Below are 17,220 nucleotides of genomic sequence, written 5' to 3' on the forward strand. Positions count from 1 at the left end.
AAAAATTACAACTTATACAAAAAATAAAAATTATAAAACTTCAAATTTAGACTCAAACATTATCCATTACTAAAGATATAGCGTGATCGAAAGTCAGTTATTATATTTACCTAAACCTGCAAAACCTCAAACACCTACCTTAATCCTAAATTTAACACAAAAACTAAAAACAAACAAAACCATTTAACTAATCCAAAGTTCTATGAGTTACTGTTAGTATTTCCTAGAAGATTTTCATCGCAGCCTCTTCTCTTTCCGAGCTGATGGCATAGAAGAGGAGATCCCACGATGTCGCCGAGGAATACACTCAGGAGGTACAACTCCTTAGATTGGTCCGGTGACCGCTTGTATTGACTGCGAAAATAAAAATTAAATCCTTAATGATATTACCATACTTTTTTCTTTTAGCATTTTTTCTACTTAAAGTTACGTACAATATCATTGGTAATATATTTTCTTACAGTTAACTTTACCATTAAATAAAAACTAAGTAAGCCTAATACGAATTTCTCAAAAAAAAAATTGGGAATTATTTGTTCTTTAAATCATTGATGATTTTTATAACGCATTTTTATCGGATTTGATATTTTTTTACAACTTTCTCGCTTTTATAGCTCCTCAAACAGTTCAAATTCTGTATCAATTTGTGCCTGCTTCCATGCTGGCAAATTGTCAATGAATTGGCATTAATCTAGTTTTAAAAACGTTAATCTCGTAACTATAGCCAATGTATTTCATATAATATCAAACTTCTTTTATTAATTAAATAAGAATCAAAATAACAATACGACACATACACAGAAATAAGATTAATTATAAAATCAAACTCACGACAACTGCGAGGAATATTCTTTTATACAAAAACATATAAACAAAATAAAATTATTTTTATTAACCGTATAATTTAACCAACTTCCTACTCTCAAGAAAATATTACAGAGATTATGATGTTTACAAAATGTGAAAATATACTGCACAAAGGACAATAATTTTCTTTATACATAACCATCTCCGGTATTAATTTTTACGGGAACCACAGAGAATAGATGATGAAATGTATACTCAATTTCGTTTAAAAATAAACTCTTTGATATCGAAATAAGGAATCGTTTTGACATTATCTAATAATACTCTGCAGTTTTACTAATTAAAAAATTTAAGTAGGAATGTAGACCTAACTTATAGGACTATAAAGTTCAATTTGAATTGTCCTTGTTTAATAACACGAGCAGTGAAAGTCTTTGTGGTCTTGCATAATACTAGCTCACCTCGGCAAAGCCTAGTGCAACTGTAATCCACCATACACTACATGAAATTGAAATAAATGATACCAATTTCATTATTTACTTTACTTTCGAATTATTGTTATAATCAAAGGAAACCTTTCGTGGTTTCAGCTGTATTGACAATTTAAGCTGCAGTTCTATTAATCACGGTGTGATGTTTTATAGCCTACGTCACATATTGTTATTCTGTTTTCTAATTGTGTACAAGCTTATCAAAATCATTCGGTTGGTTTCAAAATTTATTGATTCCAAATAAAATTTCCTTTTTATGATATTTGTAGATAAGTATAAATAGCATTTAATGTGATCTTAACATATTAATTACAAATATATGTAGTTACCTATTAAAATTTTTAGGTTTATATACCTACAGAACATTGTGCAATTTTATTTTATTTTCTAACTTGGTAATATATGTAATTCCTTTTATAAATGTCATAGTAAATTTTAAGCTTTTTTCACACAACTTATGATTGCAATATCATATTTTAAATTTAACTTTATCTTTACCCTTTCCAAGCAACTTTTATAAAATAGTTAATCTTTTGAAAATGTTAAAACTGTACTATTAGTATCCAGACGCTATAGCATCACTAATAATTATACTGTAAGTATTTGCAATGGACGGTCAAGCCTACGTGACACGTCCGTTGCGTAGTAAATTACGTCACCGTCTGTGACTGTCCCACTTATCGGTTAGCGAATTCTTTCTAACTATGACTTGACCCGAATCACCTGTCCTTGAAATTATATATTCAAAGTTTCGTAATGTAGAAACCTATGGATTCGGATGAGGTGTTGTGTCAAGGTTACTTTTGTACAGTAAATGCTAGGTTATTGAACCATTCACAATTTTTACGTCTTTTTTAGGTTTTTTAGCAGCTATATTCAAAATGGTAGCTTCTGATAAATGCTAAGACTATATTATATTGTAAATATTTATTATTTTTTCATGCTCTTCTTTTAAATGTTGTCTGGAAGAAGGCGCACCATTAGCGATTAGCCGACTTTGGTACTTAGTTGTTTTTTTCGCACGATATTACTATTTAATATGTTTTTGGTTGTACAGTAAAATACATTTGTAGTCGTAAATTAATTTGCAATATTTTATTTAGATTATAAATAGCTTTTACTTTTGAGGCAACTCTTTTTTTTCTCTTCTTAAATACCGTAGGTTAGGTTAAGTTAATCATCTCAAATATTTACCTAAAAACATCAGGCCAATCCATTTGAGGTTTTGGGTGTTTGCGTGCACGTGTCGCGTAATGTGCACACACGCGCTCAAACACACACGCACGCGCACCAAACTCAGCTGTGATGTACTTCTCTACCTCCTGCGCGTCGAAGGGATCCGACGTCTCACTCGCAAATGTCAGCTCACGACGGCTTCTTGATCGGTATGTAGCTGGAACCACAAAATAATTTACTTTAACATAAATATCTTAGTAAGTACTCTACTGTCCTATAACAATAACAAAGTAATGACCTTTCTTTCAGACTTTCTGTATTAAACGTATCGGTAAATGCTTGAATTCAAAACGGTCTACTCGCATAAATTTATAGACATATTCCAGCGGTCACAGCAGTGGTTGTTACGCTAACATCTGTATATACTAAGAATATGTTTGTTATGGTCTAGACAACTTTGTATTTTAATAATGATCAATTTATAGTAATGACAGTTGATCAATAGAAGCAACTAATTTATCACCTATATCTATGTATTTAAAGTTTTTGTTATTTTCAAATCGTTTATCATGACATAAATGGATAAATTTAGATAGGAACGTTTTAAAAAGATAGGTCATATTTAACCTATTTTCTGTCTCAACACTTATTAAAAATAAACTTATCTTTTTGTCAAACTTTTAAAATGCTATAATATGAGTCTAAAAGTAGCGTATTTAAAGGCGATATTTACGCTCCAACAATCGCGTGACTATTTATGCAAGAGTTGTGTGACCTTAAACATATGACTTTGTGACTCACGTATTTGCAATTAAAATTGTCGCAATCAGAGTTCTGTCTGGCTTGATGGGAATAATTTTTTTTTCAGATCCGTGGTACAGATGTAGCTACAGTTTATTAAAGACGCACTCTTTTTAAATAATAGGTGAACTTACAATTATTAACGGTCGCAGTATAAAGTAGGAGTTAGAAATGTTCGCAAAAAAGGTTCTACTAAGGAAAAAAATGTGCTGTGTGGCTACGGGTGCTGTGTGGCTACGGCACTAAAGAATTTAGCCACCCCCTCTCTTCCCGTGGGTGTCGTAAGAGGCGACTGAGGGATAACAAGGTTCCACAAACACCTTGGAACTTAAGAAGCCGACCGATGGCGGGATAACCATCCAACAGCTGGCTTTGAAATACACAGGCCGAAGACGGGCAGCAGCGTCTTCGGTGCGACAAAGCCAGTACTGCGGTCACCAACCCGCCTGCCCAGCGTGGTGACTATGGGCAAAACACATGAGTTCACGTTATTTTTGGCGTAAACTTGTGGAGGCCTATGTCCAGCAGTGGACTGTATAGGCTGTAATGATGAAGGAAAAATAACGCATTCGTCTCAAATGACCATTTTACCATAAACCTTTTAATAGATATTTAACTATAAAAATGTCAAGATTACCCAATCATACATCATGTCAACATATTGATGTCAATCTTCAATATTAAGGCTATCAACATATATGAGAGTACTATAGTTAATCAAGAAATAATGGCATTACATAAAATTAATAAAACACATAGATATACAAACTATTTGAAAGGTAACCTCAATCATTTTGTAACTTTAATTCTCGTTCTTAGACTCTCTTAAAACGTCAATATTAGTCAATCATTTATTACGTCAACATCGGTGCGTCATCTATGTTACGAATATCAAAATAACGGTCGTGGACGCAAAAAAATGGATATATTTCAATGGGTATATTTATAAATTACTCAAAAAGCGATACGACTAACAGAGGAATTCAACAAGGATCTCCTCTAGAACCTTATACATTTTAAGTATATAGCGCAGACCTACTAAAAAATAGACATTGTTTTAATCACCCAAAATATCCCTTTTAAACAGTCTCAAGCAATCAAACACTTAGATATAGGTCTAGAACAAATTGAAAATTATTCAATTCACACAAAATACCTGTAATGCTAATAAATAAAGCACGCATGCAAGAAAAAAATAATTAGTTCACTAATACTTTTATTATTAAGTTATTCCAGTACCCTACTACACGATAAATCAAGTGCAAACATTGTTTTAATACTTATTACGAAACAAAACCGGTAAAACTTGATGCAACGCATAAAGACAGAAGTATTTTTTGCTACGACAATGATATATTTAGCGAAACAATATCTCGACTGCTATACATATATAGGATTACGTGACATGAGGTAAATGTTACCTAGAGTATTACATAAAATATGTTTCATACATTCTTCAAGTTAATCTAGTCCTTATTCTAGTTATAGGGAGTTAACCGTTTCGAGAAAATTCTGTACTTATAAAAGAAAAAAATATATTTGTGTTAATAAATTTACATACTAATTAATATAAATACACAAAGTAATTAACACAAACATACTTTAATTTATGCTTACATATATCGCAATATATTAAAACAAAAGAATTAAATATTAAATGAAATGATTAACATATTTATCAATCATTCCTTCATCATCAGCGTTTATTAAAAAACATTAATTAATATTGGATCAGACTCTAAAGTATTTAGAGAATTCAAATGAGTATTGAATATGAAATAGGCAAAAAAAACATTATTCTGTACGCAACTTAATAGTGATTTCGCAAAAATAAATTGTTGCACCTCTAAGCGTAATGTTTGCATGATTAAAAGTTGTTTGTTTACTATCGCTTTCAAAGACTGTAAAAATGTACAAAATCTTTTTACTTCACGTCGAACAAAATTTGAAGATAACTAAATAATTTTGTTTACTCGAGTGCTGAGTTGTGGGAAATTCATCGATTCCTCGTTACCCGTGTAAGTACTGTCAGTATTCGAGCAATTTTATTTTAGCTTGGGTCAAAATTGATTTTTTCTTTAAAATCAAAAACTCCATCTATTTTTAACCGACTTCCAAAAAAGGAGGAGGTTCTCAATTCGACTGTATTTTTTTTTTTTTTTTTATGTATGTTACATCAGAACTTTTGACTGGGTGGAGCGATTTCGACAAATTTTCTTTTAATCGAAAGGTGGTGTGTGCCAATTGGTCCCATTTAAATTTATTTGAGATCTAACAACTACTTTTCGAGCTATATCTAATAATGCGTTTTTACTTGACGCTTTTTCGTCGACCTACGTTGTATTATACCGCATAACTTTCTACTGGATGTACCGATTTTGATAATTCTTTTTTTGTTGGAAAGGAGATATCCCAAGTTTAGTACCATGATAAGGAAACCAGGATCTGATGATGGGATCGCAGAGAAATTGATGGAAATTTTTGAAAATCCGCAATAACTTTTTACTGGGTGTACCGATTTTGATAATTCTTTTTTTGTTGGAAAGAAGATATCCTTAGTTTAGTACCATGACAAGGAAACCAGGATCTGATGATGTGATCCCAGAGAAATCGAGGGAACTTCTTGAAAATCCGCAATAACTTTTTACTGGGTGTACCGATTTTAATAATTTTTAATTTAATCGAAAGCTGATGTTTGTCATGTGGTCATATATAAATTTTATTGAGATCTGATAACTACTTTTTGAGTAATCTTTGATAACGTGCAGTTACTTGACTATTTTTTCGTCGATCTACGTTGTATTACTCGTCGATGTAATTGAAGTCGGTTTTTTTTTCGTTTGCGAGCAAACACAATTATTTGTTTTTGTGTAAAAGGAAAAAAAATCGGAAAGAAATATACACATTGGAAACTAAAACTTTATTATATAAAGATTATATATATGATACAAGTAGGTATATAAGAGTGTAAAGAAGAGTGTTAATTTAAAAGTTGTTGCAGTGGTGCGTGTATGAAAAATATTATTATCTCACGATAGCTACGAGTTTTAGTAACTACTAATATACGCTACACGTAAAAATTAACAGCATAATAAACTTATTATGCTGTTAATTTTTACGTGTAGCGTATATTACGCACTTGCATCATTTGGACAAGTTGAAAATTATTTAAATTCATCGCAAACATTAAACTAAGTAATCATAGACGTAATTCAGTAGTACCTACGAGTTGTCTCGACATCTATAAAGCCTGATCCAGCCTGTAACATTACACTGCGGGTTTGCGGATATTTTTTTACTATGAGTAACGATCGCTATCAGGTATTTATGGTAACAACCACAAAAGTACTCTCTGAGGCATGGTAGGGAGACCGGAGGATAGACATCCAAACTGAAAAGAAATATTTGTACAAATACCAATATCTAAAACTACAAATATCTATATAAAAGCTAAAGCTAATAAGCTATAATAAAGCCTATTTTTAATAATATATTATTTATGTTTTATTTATCATACTCATAAAAAACTATATAGATAACATTTATGTTATAGGTCACAGAGCCGTTGCAAAAATGATCAAAAATCCGAACATTAACGTTAATAATTTCCTTTCAGTTGGGGTTGTCTGGAAGAGATTTCTTAAAGCAATAAGACCGCCTTTGCATGCAAGAAAGACTACCTTATTATTGAAAGATACACTGACAAATGTATCTTTCTAGTTTTTAATATTTTTTTTTTTTGTATTATTAATGTTTTTTTTTTTTTTCTATGTGAATATGTTTTACTATGTCTATAATAAATAAATATAAATAAATAAATAAATATGACATCGTCAGAAAGGAATCAAATCTTAATTCTAGAGAATTCTTGGGAGGCTTATGTCCAGCAGTGGACAGCTGAAGAGAATTCTTGCGGATTGTCTAAGGTCTAAACTTTATATAAGACGAAGACGTGAAGAAGGTGAATTATCTGAAAACACAAAAAGTTCCTGACTTTGTATTTTACGCTTTTGATGGAAAAATGGAATAAATACCGTACTGGTGAATTATGTGATGGTTTTGTTTTGGCCGATTTACGCCAGCGTTTTCTGATTTCCAGAGCATTAATGGATTCTGACCGGCCGACCGGATTGATGGAGATTTAACATCTCTGATCTGTCCCCTGTTTTATTATAGGCGACAAATTTTTGATTAATGTTTTGCAATATCATGATTCAATAAACTTCCTCATAATGTATAAATATAAGGGTTTATTATTAAATTATTAAATGTTAGATTTTAGAAGAATGTTGAAATATCTACAAATAAAAACTATAACCTCTTATTGTTATATAATATACGCAACGTATAAACAAACTGTTTATTTTTGTTGCCTTCAAATATTTCATTAAAAATAAATATTTTTTTAAGTGTTATAATTATATAAAATTTTAACTGTAAAAAAATATAGAACTTTTATTGACGAATTAATACACTTACAGAATTCCAAAATCTCTACTCACCTGGACTGAGAGAATACGAGAGCTTTTTCAAAAAATTCGTCAACTTCACACTTCCGACGATAAAGGGGAAGCCGACCAACTGCACTGGTAATTCGAAAAACGTTTCTTGCCCATTGACAATAACGACAAACGAAAATACGAATACAAAAACGTTATTGAAATTCATTGTTCACAGAACTAAACACTTTTACGACTTTTATACACAATACGTTTAAATTTATGAATATTTATTTACCACTTCCAATATTTTGGTAATACATTTAACATATTCTAAATTATTTAAAGCAACATATTTCGCGAGGAGCGTAGGTGCGTAAGGCTGTGTTTGTACTGGATCGAGAAACGATGTCCGCAGGTTCACTAAGTTGGTCAATACTCTGGTGTTATGTCATAGCGGTCATTTGCAAGTAGGTTGCATTGTAAAGTACGAAATAAAACTAACGTTTAATCGTTAATCTAAATAATTATAGTATAAATATAACTTTTATTTTATCTCTACATTAAATTCCTACAGAAATCATACATAAATTACACAATTAAATTTATTTACGAGTTTTGTAATATATCAACTATCTGTTTCAGAGAATAAAGACTTTAAAGCAACGAATTGAACTGACTTTTTTATTTTTAACTAACGATCCACACCAGCTTAGAATAAAGGCCAAAAGAAAATTGTTGTCACATGTTATATTTAAAACCTGTCTCCTATATCGATGGCCCGGCTCTGTTATTTTGCAGGCTGATTCAGTCAATCATAATAAAAAATACAAAAGCAATCAAGGTTTCCTTCATAAGAATCTTCTAAATTTCCTATTTATAATATTAGTATATAATTATCAAGTATTTTTAATATATTCGTGTGGTTTTATAATACACATATTTTAAAACCAAATAAAATTTCGCAACGAAACTGCATTTCTAAAGTAGCATTTCAACTGACCTGACTTCATCCGAAGCATGCCATGTGAGTAGGCGATTTGAAGTAATGACATATAAATAGTTAACGATTTTATAAACGTTCCTTATTCTTAGTTTCATAATAATGCCAATTTAATATTGCTCACACAAAAATAAAGCGAGTTTTTGGACCTTTCTCAATACTTGTCACACAAGGTCGAATGACCATGTTTGGATTTTTATGTTGTTTTTAGACCGACTTGACAATCTTAAACACTTAAATATATTTATTTAGCCGCTTTGACACATATAATTCGTAAGTAGCGGGATATTTTATGGCCTATGTCACTTTGGGCCGTTCTAACTTTTTAAGCGATTCTAAAACAAGGAGTAGGTTTTCAAGTCGACTGTATTTTTATGTTTATTACTTTTTACTGATATAAACAACTGATATATCAGTTATAATTTATTTATTTATTTATTTATTTACACTTTTTGCACACCAACACAAAAGTAACATAAGTTTAATTAGGTTAAAAAAATAATAAATTTGCATTAGTTGCGACAGGCGGCCTTATCGCTAAAGCTATGATTATTCTCTTTTTAATAAAAAGCTGGTGCTTTTTTTGTGGTCCAATTCAAATTTAGTCGATATCTGACGAGTACCTTATCTAAGAGTTATCCCTAATAATGCGCATTAATTGACCTTTTTTTTCGATGTATTACGTCGTCGTATTGCTTGTCAAATACAATTATTACCATTGAATTATTATTATTACGTACATTATACAATACTGTATACAATGAACGTAAAGACTAGGTTTCCTTAACTCTGTTAAAATGTCGGTATTGTAACATAATACTCACTCACTTCCCATAAGAAAGAGGAAGTGAAGAATACTTGCATAAGTGATTTATCACTATTCACTATTAGCATACAAACAAACAATGAATGCTTTTTATCGTGACATAAACATAACAGCTGAAATGAAATCTATTCAACTAATGAAGACATAATTCGTAACTTGTGGTAATTTTGTGTTCATGTTTATATTACATGAGAATATTTCATAGACAAAATTAAATAATACTAGTAGTCGCCCAAGGGACAAAATTCTACCATAATTAATAATATTAATTCAAAAAATAAAAAAATGAAAATAAAGAACCCTTTTTTAAATTATTTAATTTGACTACAGACTGACAATCAACAAAACTGTATAATGTGCGTGTGTGTGTCAAATAAATGGTAGTTTGTAGTGTTTTTTATTGATTTAATGTACTTTTTATGCATAATTTAAAAAAATATATATAAGCATTCTGCACTCCTTCTCTATATAAACTATAATTGTACGAAATTTCATACTCCTCCGTCCGCACAATTTTCGTAAAAAGGGGTACAGTTAAATTCAGGGTAAGTTTTTGCTTTGCGTATTAATATATATACATATATATATATATATATATATATATATATATATAATATATATACATATATATATATATATATATATATATATATATATATATATATTAATACGCATATATATATATATTTATATTTGAAGTTAACTTATTCTAGTTGTTAAGTATAAAATATAAAAGTGAAACATTATTACCTGGACTCAAAGCGTACGAGAGCTTCTTTATAAAATTCGTGATCCTAACCGCCAATATGATAAACGGAAATCCCACCAACTGAACAGGCAACTCAAAAGAGGTTTGTTCACTTCCTATCATCACACTTTGTAGTAAAATAACCGATAAAACAGTCCAAATATAGAAAATTTTCATTAACTCCATTTTTTAATGTTTTATAGAGTTCACTTTGATATCAAACCACTTCAAAGAGACCCGTATTACTTTTATAAAATAGAGCGTATCACGTTTTCAGTCACGGGTCGGTATACATTCGAGGGTAGATAATTCGCTAGTCCGATTCTAATACACAACGACCTTAGTCGAATAGTCAATTATAACTGACCGTGTCTAACAGCCTAGTTAGGGTAGGTGTTGTAATCATTTAGCTATGCATTACTAAATCACCGTATCGATAATTGTGTTACCTGTTTTAGTCATCGGGAGTTGTAGTAAAGATTAGGTAACAGTGCTAGAGCATTCCTGGAATTTTTAAAATAATATCACAACATCTAAAACGTCGTACACTCCAAATTAGCTTATTATTTTTAATAGTTATAATGAACACAATAGACTGAACGAAATCAAACTTTGTTTAATAATAACACGCATAACCTCGAACAAATAGTAGCTCGAGTAGATAACTGAAAGGCGGTAATATTTAATTTGTGAAAAACATTCAATCGTCCTTAGTACAAAAAAAAAAAAGACGAAAAACTTAACTGCAATTTAAATCACGACCATGACTTATCACGAGTTTTACTTATGAAGTCTTTGATTGTGCTCACAGCTTAACGACTATATATAATAAAATAACGTAAAAATCAGCAATAGCTCGTAGGTGCGTACTTATAAACGTTACTCTGTGTACACGACATTAATCTTACTGCACCTGTATGCAACGTATTGCCCCACTATCTCGTCTCCATTTTTACGAAAATATTCAACATTTACTTGTGACCTTACAACAAAAAAATGTTGAAAAATATCTGAAGTTTTAATTTACGACTTCGTGACAACTTCGCAGTTCTATAAAACAAAAATATATTTTTCAGTACAATAAAAACAATTGTTTCTAAGTAAGAATAATAAAAACAAGAAAAGCATAGGGTAAAATTTTACTTTTTCTAAAAGTCACTTTATGATCTAAGTAGTGATCAGAGTGTAGCATACACCCTTAAATATTTACATCTACCACTATATGTAAACAGTATATAAAATATGGCGTGACTATAAAAAAGGTTTCAAATGATCAATTAAAAAGTTAATTAAATGTTACAACATCTAGTATGCGTTATCAATATATTTCAACTGAATATGCTCAATAATAAATAATAACTAGTATAATAAAATTTCATAATTTATTTGCTGGTTAGAACGCTTTAATTTGAGAAGTAGAAACATTTTTTTCTCCTTTATTCCAGTATATATAATCAAGAAGATATAGCAATATTTATAAAAGAATAAAAATCTGATAAATATCAAAATATTACGCAACCAAAACTACTGGTCATATTTATCAGTAAGCTGAACAAGACAAAAACAGACATGATTAAAATAATTACAATTTTCATTTAACCATGAACTACTTTATTGTTCACTCGTATTACCATATTACTTTGCAATGTGAATACTGGAGCTAAGATTACAGTATATTACATTCATTAATAGAGTTTAAAGTTGTTCAAGCTATTATACGTGCCGTCAAGTGTTTGCAAGCTTGATTAAGAAAGGCTATTTCATTAATTGAGGCCATGTGGAGGCGGACGCTCTGATTCCCCACGAAACAATGGAATTACCGTCCTCTCGAGATACACGTCTTTGAGGCTTTGTAGGAAACGTTGAGATTCTAATTTAGGTGTGTTTACATGATAATTTTGTATCGTAAAATCTTTTAATTCTTATATATAAAAAATTATGAGGATAGACGGATGGATAGAAGAATGATAGTACCTAGTATCTTGCAAAAAAAATGTGATACAATCAAACGATAAAAATTGTACAATAGTAAGAGTACTAATATTATTTATCGATATTATGAATTATTTAAAGCATGCAATTCATATGACATGTCAGTAAATAATTATGATAACTAGCCATTAGCTGGAATTACCACATCTCATTAGTAAAAGTATCTAAGGATTTCGACAATAATGATAAATGGTGTAGCGATTAAGGAAATCGTTTGACAGTTACTTAAAATGTATAAAAAATAAGTAAAATTAGGTATAGTGTGGCGTGTTGTTTATTAAATGGAGTGGCCACACATCTACTCCACTTCCTACTTGAACTTTTGCTGTTACAGCTAATAAAAAGTATATCTGTTAATAGTCTCTAGACCAATTTCGTCTGTTCATCAGTTTAACTATTCGCTTTAGCGATATATCTCAGATATTGGTAAAATCATAATTATAAAATTTGTTTCTTAATAAATAGAAAATTAAAAAATAATGATAATTTTATAGTTCATAAAATTATTCCAAACGTCTAAATCAATTAAGAAATCATTATCTAGATGCTGTGTGGCTACGGCATTAAAGAATATAGCCACCCCCTCTCTTCCCGTGGGTATCGTAAGAGGCGACTAAGGGATAACACAGTTCCACTACCACCTTGGAACTTAAAAAGCCGACCGATGGCGGGATAACCATCCAACTGCTGGCTTTGAGATACACAGGTCGAAGACGGGCAGCAGGGTCTTCGGTGCGACAAAGCCAGCCCTGCGGTCACCAACCCGCCTGCCCAGCGTGGTGACTATGCAAAACACACGAGTTCACGTCATTTTTGGTGCTAGCTTGTTGAAGCCTATGTCCAGCAGTGGACTGTAATAAGCTGAAATGATGATCTAGATTGACTAACATTTATAAAGTGTAGATATTAATAAATAATTTTTATACACAAATAAAATGTATAATAAATAGGTACATCATATCCATGCACGTAATTGTACATAATTGTGCCTGTATAAAAGTGTTTGGGTATTTTTTAGTAAAATTTCATAGTATTACGTTACAATTTTTCCAGTAATACTAATATAACTTCATCATACTTGGCTGAGTTCCCAGATTATGAAAAATAGCCTTAAATTTCATTTATTTAATTATTAAATTCGTCTTAATTTTAATAACAATATTATAATAAGTAATGATTTAATGTTACGGCATTACTAAAGCTGTATAATTAGTTATAACGGGTAAGTTATAGAAGATTCATACAATTGAAGTAAAACTTCTCATTTTTGAAGAAAACTGAAAAAATTAATATGCTACAAAGGGTTACCAACTTAACACTCTGCTGCGGGTAGTAAGACTAATACATTTTTTTCCATAATTAAAAAAAACTTATGGCATTATAATGCTTTTATATTATATATAGAATGATTAGGTAATCGAAAGTAGTTTTCAACATTGCAGTAATTAAGAATAAAAATAATAATATTATAAAATTTTATAAATATCCTAGCAATATTTAGGAATTCTGTAGGTATTGGTTTTTTCTTTTTTCGTTCGTTGCTACATGAGTGTCAAATTATGTATTCGGTCAAATCACGTATTTCTGAACCAGGAGTCAGGTGTTCAAACTAGTTAATAATAAAGGTCCAAAATCATAGAACAAAAATCCACGTTATTTAAAAGACAAAAACAAAATATATTTTTCACAACCGCTTCAGTCCCCGTTGTGATATAAAATGTCGCTATCCCCAACATCTTCAGCTTAAACTTGAGGATTCCGCAACCGCGAGATAAATACACATTTTTAAACAAATGAAATTCAAATTGTTAGTTTTCGTATTTTAGATAGAAAATTTCTTTTTCTTTTCATTTTTGATATGGCAATCAACAGATAATAAAAGTTTATATAAGGTCTGCTATAAATAAAGATTACATAGATTTGCACGAAAAATGTTTATATATACTTTTTATATAGGTTTTATGCAGTTTTTAGTAATTATTTATTACTTTATAAAGTTTAAATCGTTTAATAAGAATATATAATTGTACTGAAACCCATTTTATGAAGTTATTCATATTTTTTAACATTATTATTCATAAATAGCCCCAAATAATTATTGTTTATATGTAGAATTGTATATATATGTATCATAGAAAACAAAGTAAATATAAAATAAATTTAATAAATAAAAAAGTAAAAAAAATTATATGCGACCCTGCCAGGATTCGAACCTGGAATCTTCTGATCCGTAGTCAGACGCGTTATCCGTTGCGCCACAGGGCCGATAGGAGACTTTTTGGAATTTTCATTCTTATATTAGATAACAGAATATATAAAATATTATCTATATATTAATACGTGAAACAAAACGGGCGGAGGAGTATGGAATTTCGTACACTTATAGTTTATATAGCGAAGGAGTGCAAAAAGCTAATATTTTTTTTAATTATGCATAAAAATATATTAAATCCATAAAAAAACATTACACATTTGACACACACACATATTATATTTTTTTGTTGATTGTCAGTCTGTAGTCAAATTGAAAAATTTATAAAGGGTTCTTGATTTGCATGATTTTTTTGGTTTTTTAATTTAAATTTTTAATTATGATCGAATTTCGACATCTGGGTGACGACTAGTTATAATGTGTATATTATTTCACTGGGTTTTAGTCTTATTTAATTATTTTAAATTAGGTTTTTACAGATAATAAAAACAAACTAAATCTAATTAATTTTGTTAAAGGTTATGACTTTTAAACAGAAAGTAAATATACAATTAATTACTTAATTACTGAGGGCCTTAAAGTAAGGTTAACAAACAACGTCACTTTAAAACAGAATAGAACATAAATACCGTCAAATTTAGATTATCCCAACTCACCTTGAAATGTTAATTGACAAAAGCACATCACTAGTAATAATACTAGAGTCTTTTCCATCTTAATTTTTTTATTATTAATAATAAAATAACAAAAAGGCACTGCTACTCTATTAAGTCCCAAAAGGCTTGTGTGTCGATTCTCAGCCACATTTCAATATTAAATTGTTACGAAAGCTGTATTCGAATGAAACCAACAGTTTTACATCTCGGAGCGTTTGTGTAATAGTTCCAATGGACATACTTAACGTAAATAGTTTAAAACCATGTATTTCTTATCGATTTGCAACGTTATATGAAGCAATATGAGAATTTGAAAGGGTATTTCGATAATTCAAAAGACTTTTGAATTTGGAACATTGGAATAGCGATAACTATTGTATTATGTCAGAAAACACATAATAATTATACACACATAATATAGATAGATAGATAAATGACAATATAGATGACACAAGGAGCTAAATTATTGCTTTATAAATATTTAATTGGCCTTCAAGACGTATAACCTTGAACCTTAAATATAAGTAAAGTTATACGTTCATTTACGGAATCAAAGCTTACATAAGTATTACATATAACATACTTAGTAACAATTACAAAAAAAGAACTTTTTAATCAAAAAATTAAGTTCCTGATTATAAGACAGTAATGCCAGGGTAATTGAAGGTAAAAATAAAAATGAAACGTTCACCGCTATCTACCTCTTAAAATATACGCTTCATTCGATTTTAAGCTCTATAACTAAAGAAATAAGAACGACGTATTTGTTTACAAAGGGCCAGTACATCCAGTGGTTGCATGTATTACGTGATTAGACGTAACACGTCATACGTAACATGGAAATTGGGTCGCGAGTTGCGGTTCGTAGTTTTTAAGTACGTTAAATTAATTATTTCTACGCGTTAAGTACTAGACATTTACTGGTTTTATGTGTACTGGTGTTTATGTAGGATATCCTTTATTGGAGAAACTCGGTTGTGTTTAGTGGAATATTTTTACTGCACGATTGTTATGCTTCGAGTTCTCATTTTTTTTTAAAAATATAACTAGGTCGGCAAACAAGCGTACGGCTCACCTGATTGTAAGCGATTACCGTAGCTTATAGATGCCTGCAACACCAGAAGTATCGCAAGCGCGTTGCCGACTAAATCCTCAATTCCCCTCGCCCCCCAGGAGCTCTGGTCACCTTACTCACCAACACGAACACAATACTGCTTGAAAACAGTATTATTTAGCTGTGGTCTTCTGTAAGGTCGAAGTACTACCCCAGTTGGGCTGCTCCATATTTTGAACAGGAAATTCCTGCTGTGCCCTACCGTGAGAGTGGGGGCAGCCAACGAGGCCTCCATCCGCAGGCAACGAACGGGGGTGCGTAGGAGACGCTACTTAATGCGTCTCCAGTAACGCCCCTGTGCCCGTGTCGGGCCGAGACCGCACCGGAGAGTATCCATGATGGATTTTCCCCACGTAAAAAATTAAAAAATAAAATAAAAAGGGAACTTGGTCTGTATTGAACTCCCAAGTGCTAAGGCAGACATACGGTTTAGGACTGCCTACCCGGGCGTCCTGGATATCACCCGTAAATGGGTTCCCCTGCAATACCTAACAAAAACCTTTAAATTCATACAACGATTAAACTAATAATAATTCAAAATTCTTCAACTTAAAGATAAAAGAGCTCAGTTGCTCCACAGACAGTGGGCTATTTGGGGATGTTGTTCTTGCCAGGAATAGAGATCGTTATCAAACACGGTGAGAAATTTACAAAAACACAGTGGAAATTGAATCAAAAATCGTCGACGTTAAAGGAACTTACTACTAACCTAGCACTGTTAAATGATAAAAATATAGTTTGTAGTAATTATTCTTCCCTAGGTTTTACATAATTATCTCTATACTAAAACATATAGAATTTTGAAAATGGTTAAGTGATTTACAGTGGATCTATAATAGCTACTTTCATATATATATAATGTTATTAATATGAGTCGACTAAAATTTTCTTACGTATTTGTATGCTTGATGTAAAAGGTCCTTACTTCTGATGTAGGTAAGTCTTATTTACTAAA

At 30.7% G+C, this 17,220-nt stretch overlaps 1 protein-coding gene and 1 non-coding gene across 2 annotated transcripts; both read right to left on the reverse strand.

Annotated features, from left to right (window-relative positions):
• Positions 1-200: 200 nt before the first annotated feature.
• Positions 201-10,477, reverse strand: LOC123664268. The gene is made up of 3 exons (XM_045598861.1): positions 10,294-10,477; positions 2,493-2,691; positions 201-354 (listed from the first exon to the last, which is right to left on the reverse strand). Exons 1-3 carry the CDS (start codon positions 10,475-10,477, stop codon positions 201-203), a joined length of 537 nt encoding a protein of 178 aa, XP_045454817.1.
• A 3,998-nt stretch (positions 10,478-14,475) lies between these two features.
• Trnar-acg lies at positions 14,476-14,548 on the reverse strand. Its single transcript has one exon. It is a non-coding gene; the product is annotated as a tRNA-Arg (tRNA).
• Between the last annotated feature and the right edge of the window lie 2,672 nt (positions 14,549-17,220).

This window comes from Melitaea cinxia, chromosome 21 (assembly GCF_905220565.1).
Source record: "Melitaea cinxia chromosome 21, ilMelCinx1.1, whole genome shotgun sequence".
NCBI classification, from domain to species: Eukaryota; Metazoa; Arthropoda; class Insecta; order Lepidoptera; family Nymphalidae; genus Melitaea; species Melitaea cinxia.

What these genes read in the sequence shown, in the direction of transcription:
- LOC123664268 (XM_045598861.1), bottom strand. Translation starts at nt 10,477, where the DNA reads ATGGAGTTAATGAAAATTTTCTATATTTGGACTGTTTTATCGGTTATT. An exon ending in CTCGTACGCTTTGAGTCCAG is followed by an intron (nt 2,692 to 10,293) that starts GTAATAATGTTT and finishes TTGTGGTTCCAG; the next exon opens with CTACATACCGATCAAGAAGC. An exon ending in GATTGGCCTGATGTTTTTAG is followed by an intron (nt 355 to 2,492) that starts GTAAATATTTGA and finishes TTATTTTCGCAG; the next exon opens with TCAATACAAGCGGTCACCGG.